Genomic DNA, 11122 nt, shown 5'->3' with positions numbered 1-11122 from the left:
TTTTTTTTCCTCAGATATTTATTTATAGAATCGCACATTTAAGATTTTTTTTATCCATTGATGCTTATTTATTTTATTTTATTACTGCTTCAAAATATTTTATTCGATTTTAATATCTTTTCTGCATTATTTATCATTTCAAAAAAAAAATACAACATTTCTTCATGATTTTTTCAGGATTAAATATTTCAACCGATCTGTTAATTAGTTAGTTTAAAATCGTACTGAATATTAATATTAATATTAATAATTTGAAAATGTTATACTGAATGAGCAGAAAGTGACATTATCAATATATTTAATTCAGTTATTTTATAATCTGTAAATTTTACTTTTTAGTTTAGATATTATGTCACTAGATAGATAAAAGCCTTATCATATCAATTTCAATAAATGTAATATTTTAATTTTTGAAAATTGGATTATTATATTCTTAATTTTAGATTAGTGATTGTTTGTTTATACATAAAATCTTACAATATCAATAAATAAACATGTAATATGTTCAAATTTTAAAGTTGGATTAATGAGATGGATGTTATATTTTTTATTTTGGATTAGTGATAAGGATATTACATTTATTATTTAAGATTATAGGCGTTTTTGAAGATATAAACAAAAACAAAGAAAATAGAATAAGAGTATTAAGGAGCTAATATTTATTTAAATTATGATTCTTTCTTTATTCTTTTATAGGCACAGAAAATTAAGAAAGTTGTTGTGTTTTTAAATTAGCACTAATCATAATATGATTAATTCGGGTGTGCAATAAATTGATGAAACAAACAAATCTAAAGATTAATATTGACTATCAAGAAAAAAATGTAAAAATCCAACTAAATTTTAGTTTATTGTTTTGAAGTGTTTTTGGTAAAGATTAAGTTCTATTTATACTCGTTGGCTCTTGTACAATCAGTAAACTTTTGCATTTTATAGTAATTATCTTTTAAGTATAACTAATTTTCTATTATTTCATTCAATTCTTGTTTCTTTTAATCTTGTGTAACTATACGTTAGAAACTTGAAGAAGCAACTTATTAAATGTATATAACTTTTTGTCTTGAAATTACGAATATGCATGTTTGAGTTGTCTTGAGATACTTTTTGTCTGTGAATAAGAGAATATAATATCTTGAAAATTTATAACATTTAAAAAAAAGGCTAAATACATAATTTAAATTTTAAATGAAAGATAAAAAAGTTTAATAATTATTTCATTAAAAGTATATTATATATTGTTAGATACTGTGAGATATTTTTAACTGGTATTATTTAATATTGTGGAATATTCTTGGATATTAATAAAACTTTTATATGTTGTTAGATATTAACAAGTGGTAATTAAATATTTTAAAAAAGATATATATAAAAAGTTATTATAAGAGATATAATGGTTTATTATTTATTATATTTCAAAGATTATGATAGAAAGTATAATGGCTTATTATATTTATTTTAAAAATTTTTGTTAAGAGATATAATGATTTATTGATTAATTATTTTTAAGAAATAAATATTTGGTAAGTGACTATTAAAAGGAAATTAAATCAATTTCTTCAAATATATATAAAGTGATTATTAAAATATAAGCATGTTATATGTCATGGTTATTCCTTAAACAAAACTATTAAAACAAGATTTATTAAGTGTATGATTATTGTTATATACAATTAGAATGGTTAAAAAGAGTCATCCGACTTGGTCTATCACGGATTAACTAGTTAGTGAGTTAGCCTAACCTAACCCATTTACCAGTAAGTCCAAAAAATTTGAATTTGACTTGGTTTACCACAAATTGGTGGCTTAAATGGGTTATCTCACTTAAACGGATTAGGATTTTTATTTTTTTAATATAATTTAATATTTAGAATTTATAGGTAGATTAGTAAGCAAACTCGACTCACCATGGGTTCAACTCGAGTGATTGAGTTCTTAGTGGATTGAATTCATTTTTGGCCAGTGTCAAAATTTGTAATTTATTTTAAACTCACCTCGACTCAAACTCGCGGTGGATTAGGTTGGATCATGACTTTTAATCTATTTTAACAGCTTTACATACAATAGATTTAAAAAGATTATATTTTAAATAATTATCAAGGAAAACGTTAGAAATATGTTTACTACGACAATTGTTATTATAAGAAAGATTTGGCAGTTGGAGAAAGATCGGTGAATTTTAATGTATAATTTGAATTTATTTATATCTTTGTCAAAAGATAAAAGATTTGATGATACACCAATATTTTTTAAAAGATCATATAATGTATGAGAAATATCTTTAAAGTAATTTCCTTATTTTATTTTGAAGGATCTTACAAGGATTATTGTTAAGGTTTGATATTTTATTTGAGATATATAATAAAAATTTTCTTGAGAAACAAAAACATAAATGTAGGAACATATATCATGTCGTGATTATTAGAAATATTACATAAAATCTCTTAAAAGTATCTAGAGTTTTAGGAGTAAAAGTGAAGTCTATAAATATATGTATAAATATACATACTAAGAGAGTGAGTGAGTGTATATTCAATAAGAAAGACCATGGCTAAATAGATATGAAAGAACAAGTAAGAAAGTATACAGAAACTTTTGAAGTGTTACTAAAACTAAGTCAGAGAAGTTTAAAATTTTGTATGATATTATGATGAATATCAATATGCATTATCATGTTTTGTGTCTGTGACCTAATGATGTGTGATGAGCATGTCCACAATAATGCTCTAAGATGCGAGTACATCATCATGAGTGTTCTTAAATGTTTGGGTATGATGAGATAGGTGTGAACATGTTTTCATGAGTGTTCATAGACGTCTGAGTGTGATTAGACGAATAGATTATGTCTCTATAAATGTTTCTAGATGTTCGAGTGTGATTAGACGAGTGTGATTATATAAGCGTGAACATGTCTTCATCAATGTTCTTATACATATGAGTATGATTAAACAAATGTGAGTATCCATGTATCTATAAGTGCTCATATACATTTGAGCATATTCCGTAACTATTACGAGTTAAACATGTAAGTCCACATGATTGTTACAAATTGGACAAGTTTAATTTAAACAATAATGTGTATTTATTTTTCAAGTTATTACATTCATATCCATATAATTATAATTCAAAAAGAATTTCCTTCTTTTACTCAACCCACGTTAAAATAAAAACAAAACAATGCATATTTTAAAATATCTTAAATTAGTTTTCACATTTCCCATATCAAATTGGCTAAATTACATTTTGTAACCTCTCATAATTGTATCCCACAATTACTCACAAATTTGTTGAGTACAAATATTAATAAAGTCACCAATACATTAAGAACGGAAATTCACAACTCATATCAAAGTTTTCAATTCAATAGCAATTGAAATAAGGAGTAAATAAATAAACTCTAACTGCCTAGGGTGTGCTTGAAATCTAAAAAAGAAAAAAAAACATGCTACTAAAACTCCAAAAACAACACTACTTACGAACTTTTAATTCCAAAAACAACCAAAGTACCAACTAAAAATAAATTTAGAGACTCGTTAAAAAAAAATCAAATTCTCAAGTTATAAAAAATTACGAAGATAAAAAAGATCGTAGAGAAAAAAATTAAAGAGAGAAAGAAAGAGAAAGAGAGGGAGAGAAAAAAGAGAACATGCAAAACTTTTTATTTTTATTTATGTAATCAAAATAAAAGAAAAAAGAAAAAAAAAGAGAGACATTGGGCCTTAAGCCCATTTGTGATATTATTTAAAGTAAGCGAGAAAAAAAAGGACGTCAGAAATGGGCCGTTAAGAGCCATGGTCTGACTCAGTAGTATTTGTCATGTACTCAAATATTAAGTAACATGATTTTAAAATAAAATTATTTTTAAACTACGAGTTTATTGTTTTATTAAAGCAAGAGTTAACGTGATTTTAATGTCCTGCTGATACTCTTAAAAAAATGTTTAAGATAATTAAAATAAATAAATAAAAATCAATAAATTATAGCAATTTAATGCTTTTAAACCTCTACTAAATTACATAAAAAAACCTCTATAAAAAAAACTAAATGCACAAGTTAATCTGAAATTGAATTTATTTTTTATAATTTCTTTATTAATTAAACAAAACTTGGATGCTCACATATTTAACCTCATATTGAGAGTTAGATCTAAATTTGATTTTGATATCTAAACATACAATTTGCTTGTCTGTTAAATGAAAATTATCATAAAAATTTCCACTACTTTTTTTTTCGAAATAAAATCCAATCATAAACCTTAGGTTTCACCAATGTGAATCTTGCAAAATGTTATTTTTGAAAAAAAAAACAACACGTACAAATTTGCATGGTAATGTTTTCCATTGAGATAATATTAAGGATGGGTGCAAATTTCATTTCATGGCAATTATGTTTTTAAGTTTTAACTATAATGCTTTTTTTTAAATGATTGACCCCTCATTAATTAATATTTCCAAAATTAAAAGTTTAGATGCTTGTACTTTTATACCTTATTATTATATATATATATATATATTAAAATTTTGAGATAAATATATATAATAGTTGTCTTTATATTTATTAATCTTATTATAAAAATATATATAACCAATTTGAGTATATAATGTATATATATTGTGTAAGTATCTATCTCCATCTAAAAATACATCATATAGAATTAGAAGACATTAAAAACTTGACAAAACCTCATCCCATTACTCATCTGCAAGTACATATACATATATATATATATATATATATATATATATATATATATATATATATATATATATATATATATATATATATATTTCTAATTTGATTGATATTCCTATTGCGGTATTATTTTATTTATATGATGGAAAAAATATAATCAATATTCATATTAATTCACGCAGTTTTAATTTTAGTCTGAGCAATTAATGTGAAGTGTTTATGTAACTTACTGTTTGATCAATTGTAATAATCAAAACATATATCACATTCATCTTTGTTAGCATCCAACTAATGATTAAATATGTTTTGGCTGAAATTTTGGTTTTGATGGGTGTCAGATCTAAAGAAAACTAACATCACGAAGTAATATCAAATCATCATTATTTATTGAAAATTTAAATAAATTACATAAAATTTTAATTAGTTGAAAATCATAAGTGTGTTAATTAGTTGAAAATATCAACTTGTTTTAGTTAGAAGAAAGGAAAACTGGGTCATAATTGATTGATTCCCATGACCTATTTTAATATCTCCATAACTTTTTTTTATCCTATATAAAAAAAATAAATTAGTCTCGTTATTATATACTCGGCATTGATTAATTATTTCTGTCTTAACAAAAAGACTCATATCATGCCAACAAATGACACTAAAATTTTGTGGAAATAATAAAAAGCTTATTAATCCATCCCAAGATGAACATTATATATAAAAAATAGTTAACTAAATTTTAAAATATAGAAAAATGTGAGTTAAGGTCAACCGTTTGAACTAAGCTATGTTATCCGAAATTCAAATATTGTTTTATGTATGTTAAAATCAGTCCAATAGTATCGGTATAAGATATTTTATAGTTCAATATTTTTATTTTGTTTATCTCGATCTATCCAATTCAAGATTGGACGATTTGTTTGGTGTCATTAAGCCTCAGCTATCCGGACAATACTTAATTTATCTATACTGATGCATGATCGATCGACCTATTTAATGACTGGTTGGATTTAATGTCCTATTTATTGAGTTGGTAACTATCCAAACTATAATAGACTGTCCAGGATGTGACACAATTAAAAATATATTTTAGGGACGAAAAAACTTCAATTTACTTATTTCATAACATAAAAAAAAAATCCAGTTTTTAGAGAAAAAGAAAAACTTATTGAGAAAATGTTTTAGGGACCAGAAGGCAGAATACTTAAAAGCAAAATTTTGCATGTAGATGAGGGAAGTAGCCACCCTAACGTGAGCCCATACTAAAAAGGCTATATTAAAATTGTATCGTAGTTGTTGCATCTAACATATTAAATTCAGTTAAGACATAATCTCTTCTTACTACATATATTAGCTGGATCACTTCTGTCTCTCTCATCCATTGCCGTAATGCAATCATTTTCTTCTCTGTGCTGCTGACCATCTTTCATTAATGGTTTCACAATTAGTTCATCCCCTTTTATGTTAAGATTCATCACAACTAATCACCTACTTTTATATTCCTTCATATCAATAGTCACTGAGAAACAAATTGGGCTTTGGATAGGCCTATTTGGGCTGAAGAATGGTCACGAGCCCATGACAAAAAGAGCAAAGTCAAAGATAGAGTTGAGGCTGTGAGAAGCAAGTTGCAACCTAAGGCAAATGCCGTAAAAGAAATTAATGGTGGTCCAACACCACCTACTCTCTCTGGTTAGATATGGAAGTCTCTTGGTGGGTCCCCTACTCTTTCACTGAATTTCACCATGTATTGCGTACACATACCAAACTCCACTGCTCGTTGCAATCATTTTGGACCATTTTCTACGGTACACACTCCACAGTACACTCCATGCACAATACAATCAAACCATATTTCTAACCTTTTTCCTTTTCCAATCTTTCCTGTATAGTTATCATGCATTCGCGAGTCTAAAATCAAAAGGGTCTAATGTTTACAGATGGTAATGCATATGGTGTCGAAAGATTCTCGTCGTCTAGAGATAAAGATCAATTTACAGTATATAAATGTATGCAAACTTTACTTTATAAGTTGTTTTTGTAAAAATAAATTAGATTTAAAATCCACGTTTTAATAGATAAAAATATATTATACTATAAATAGATACAAACCTAATTTACAAGTCGATTTTGTAAAATTGAATTAGATTTTAGTTGATAATTTAATGTTGTTATAAGACGAGACTACACTATATAAATTGTCTAGTGTATTTAAAAAGATTGCATCATAAAGTAAGGATATATAGTGTTATAAACATAGTTTATGATGATCTAGAAGGTTGAAGTTGAAGCCGAAAATAGAAACACAGCATTGTTTCGTATGGAAGTTATAATCATATGAAATGAAATTATTTGTTTGAATGCGTCTTTGGGAATGGATTGACCCATTACAGTTTGCTTAGGGAGTGAAAGAAACTCAACTGGTGTTAATTCATCCAATCAAGTAATGGAACGAAACTGTAGCGAATTACAATAATGATAATTAGATGAATTTCAATTTGGCCTTGCATACTGATAAACACAGCAGAGCGCATTGAATTAAATTTATTAGGATTCCGACTGTCTGGCAAAATCTTCGGAGAAAATGTTTCTTATCTCACACTGTTCTGTCATGTCACCTTAATAAAACCCACTCAATGGTTCCTAACACTAGAATTTTATTCTGTCCTTTTAGTATTATTCCCTCTTAAACAAGCCAATAACAACACCCTCAATCCCACAAGACATTGTTCATTAAAAAAAGGACTGATTAAAAAATATTTAAATTCAAATTTGAATCTAGACAGATAAATATAATTAATTATCGAAATCAGATGAAGATAGTGTTTGCTGTTAGGGTGCACCCTAGAGAGAGAGAGAGGGGGTAGAAGGGGTAACATAACAAAACAAAACAAAGTAACAGCATTGAAGGAGTTGATTTGGTTTGGGGATTGAGGGGTTTGGAAAGGCAGATTTTTTGGGGGGGCAGAGAAGGTAAGCAATGGAATGATGATGGTGAGGGAGAAAGTGTTTGAGGGGAAAAATGGGGTGTTATCGGGACAAAAAAAGATGATATAAAGCAACCCTTTGGTTGGTATAGCCATTAATGAATGGTACACAGCACAGTGTACTATCAATGGTAGCAAGTTTTTATTTTTAGCCTTTAAAAGTGGTGTTATTCGGTTGCAGAACTTAACTCACAGTCCAGTTTTTTCTCTCAAATAAAGCAAGATAGTGAAAGGGTGGGAGAGGGACTCAATGCCCCCTTTGAACCAAGCTCACGGGATTGTTGTCAGTGGGTATCTTTCATATGTACTACACGTTGCTCCAGAAAGTTAGAGAGAGAAAGCAGCAAAGTAATGATAATAATATTGCAGTTTATTTTTGTAGGATAATACTATCAATATAGAACATAGAAAGAGAGAGAGATAGTTGTTGGAGTGAAGGGAATTCGGCGGTCTTTCTCTTTTTTGAATTCAAGATCAGATAAGAAGGTGTTGTCTTGGGTTTTGGAGGCTTTTTCCTATGATTATTGTCACTTTTTTCATAGGATTTCACCATTGTGCTTTGTCTGTAATTCTTGTCTCTTTACCCAAGGGTGAGGTTTTAAAGTTTTTAGCAACTATTTTAATGTTTTTCGTTTTAGCCACTGCTAACTTTCTGTGACCGCTTTTTGTCCTCTAATGCAGTTCTTCACGAGGTCCTGTCAGAGGTTTATTTTCAAAAAACGTTCCATCTTTATCCGTTCTTCCACTCACTCACTCTAATTTTAAGGTTTGTTCTTTATTAATCTTTTCAGCCATACACACTCTCATCACTTCTCTTCTGTTAGATTCTTTACACTTTACACGCTTTAAACTTTACACTCTCTCCTTTGCACTAAACTCCACCTCTTTCTTTGTCCCTCCATTTTTAAAACCAAGATTTTCCATTTTCATTTTAGTTTTCGTTTTTCACCCTGTCTCTGGTGTATTCAAACAACATCTGGCTTCACTCGGTTGCTACATTTGCTCACTTCCACGCAAACCCCTCTTATCTTTAGCCACAAGAGGCAAACTTTCAGTTAACCTTTGCCACCGCTTCTCATTCCAGATCGTGACTCAACAAAAGTTGCCAAGTTATTATTATGGGAAAAGCTAGCAGGTGGTTCAAGGGTTTGTTGGGGATGAAGAAGGAGAAGGATCACAGCGACAATTCAGGCTCGCTGGCTCCTGACAAGAAGGAGAAGAAAAGGTGGAGTTTTGCCAAGCAAGGGAAGGATGTGCCATCTTCGGTTCCTGCCACTGATAACACCTGGCTCAGATCCTACATTGCTGATACAGAGAATGAGCAGAATAAACATGCAATTGCCGTTGCCGCTGCCACTGCCGCCGCCGCCGATGCTGCCGTGGCTGCCGCTCAGGCTGCCGTGGCGGTTGTGAGGCTGACAAGCCAGGGTAGAGGTGCATTGTTCAGTGGAAGCAGGGAGAAGTGGGCTGCCGTGAAGATCCAAACTTTTTTTAGAGGCTACTTGGTATGTGCCTTCTTTCTTGTGATGGTTCAAATCAAATTGGTGTTGGTCATGTGGGTATGAATGTGTGTGAGTATGTCTGCTTCCTTTGTTTTTGAAAATGCTGTTTGATAAATTGCATTGATTTGTGATTTCGGTGGTTCTGTCTCGGACAAAGATATTTGGTTGGTGCAAGTGAAGTGCTTTGCTATTCCTACTCCTTTGTCTCCTCTCATATATTATTTTAGATTCTTAATGAAACAGTGCCTCTCCCATTATATTCCATTCAAATATTAAACCTTTTTTTCCCCCTCTGTTCTAAGCCTTTTAAAACCATATTCAATATCTGATAAATTTGAATGTTTGACAAATTTGAGCATGGCTGACAATTTTGTCACCTAACTTGATGTTGTTTCCTTTCAGGCACGGAAGGCTCTTAGAGCACTGAAAGGATTGGTTAAGATACAGGCTCTTGTTAGAGGGTACTTGGTTAGAAAGAGGGCTGCTGCAACTCTTCACAGTATGCAAGCTCTAATAAGAGCTCAAACTGCTGTCAGATCACAGCGAGCTCGTCGTTCCTTGAGCAAAGAAAGCAGATTTCTACCTGAAGTTCTTGCAAGAAAATCTGTGGTAAAACCTGGTTTTCTACTCCTGAATGAATACCAACATCTCATTCGTTTATCTATCAACAAACCATGTCTTATTATGTGCTTGTGTCCTTCTTATAGGAACGATTTGATGAAACAAGGAGTGAATCACACAGTAAAAGGCTACCTACATCCTACGAAACATCCTTGAATGGTTTTGATGAGAGCCCGAAGATTGTTGAAATTGACACATACAAGACTCGATCAAGGTCTAGGCGCTTTACCTCTACAATGTCTGAGTGTGGAGAAGACATGTCCTGTCAGGCAATGTCATCCCCTCTACCTTGTCATGTCCCCGGTCGAATCTCGGTTCCTGATTGCAGACACCTTCAAGATTTTGATTGGTACTTCAACGTTGATGAGTGTAGATTCCCCACTGCTCATAGCACACCACGTTTCACAAACTATGCTCGTCCCAATGCTCCAGCCACACCAGCCAAGAGTGTTTGTGGAGACACCTTCTTCAGACCTTGTTCAAATTTCCCCAACTACATGGCCAATACTCAGTCATTCAAGGCAAAACTAAGGTCTCACAGTGCTCCAAAACAAAGACCAGAACCCAAGAAAAGGCTCTCACTCAATGAAGTGATGGCAGCAAGAAACAGCATAAGTAGTGTTAGAATGCAAAGGCCATCATCCAATTTCTTCCAGACTCAAGACTCCTGGAATTTTTGACAGTCACAGCTGGACAATCACAAGGAAAATTTGAGAGGCAATTGGACACTAAATGATGTTACTAATATCTAGAATTTGTGCTTACAGCTTATAAATTCAGAGACCAAATTCTCAATTCTGCTTGTGTACATTCTTTTAATTAAAGAGTTTCTTTTTTCAATCATGTTGTACACCAAATGATTTACATCTAGTAAAGAATTTGGCTTGGTAACTTTTAAGAACATGGTTTTCTTCTGGTGTATACTAACTAATTGCTGGTTTGGATTGTAGTTCCAACAGTTTCTCCTTTGCTGCATTGCCTTTGGAATGCAGTAAAAGAGCAATGAATAGAAAACTTAAAAAACCACTGTGTTAGTGGCCATAAAAGGAAAGCTTGGTGAGGGAAACTTAACGGTGGCATTCAAAGTCCAGTGAAAAAGGTGGGATCTTGTTTATGTGGGGCATTGCATTGCTGACTGGGACTAGTTTCAATGAGAAGTTATGGTTGAAATGTCTGTGTCACACTGAAAAATGTGTTTGCTATTGATAGTGTTTCATGTGTTAGGCAATAAACAGTGGAAGAACGTTGGTTGGGTGTTCAGAAAAACTATGAGTCATAAATAAATTAGGAAGCCAATGTATGTTTGGCACTAATTTTATTAATAATGTTCAA

At 30.6% G+C, this 11122-nt stretch overlaps 1 protein-coding gene across 1 annotated transcript; it reads left to right on the top strand.

Annotated features, from left to right (window-relative positions):
• Nucleotides 1-8449: 8449 nt before the first annotated feature.
• LOC124846630 (protein IQ-domain 26-like) lies at nucleotides 8450-10711 on the top strand. The gene is made up of 3 exons (XM_047323921.2): nucleotides 8450-9172; nucleotides 9572-9778; nucleotides 9877-10711. The coding sequence occupies exons 1-3, from the start codon at nucleotides 8786-8788 to the stop codon at nucleotides 10468-10470; spliced, it is 1188 nt and encodes a 395-aa protein (XP_047179877.2). The 5' UTR covers nucleotides 8450-8785; the 3' UTR covers nucleotides 10471-10711.
• The last annotated feature ends 411 nt before the right edge of the window (nucleotides 10712-11122 follow it).

Source organism: Vigna umbellata, chromosome 11, assembly GCF_029865625.1.
Source record: "Vigna umbellata cultivar VRB3 chromosome 11, Vumbellata_1.0, whole genome shotgun sequence".
Taxonomy (NCBI): Eukaryota; Viridiplantae; Streptophyta; class Magnoliopsida; order Fabales; family Fabaceae; genus Vigna; species Vigna umbellata.
Note: the sequence above shows the minus strand (reverse complement) of the source record. Positions and strands in the feature narration are given on the sequence as shown.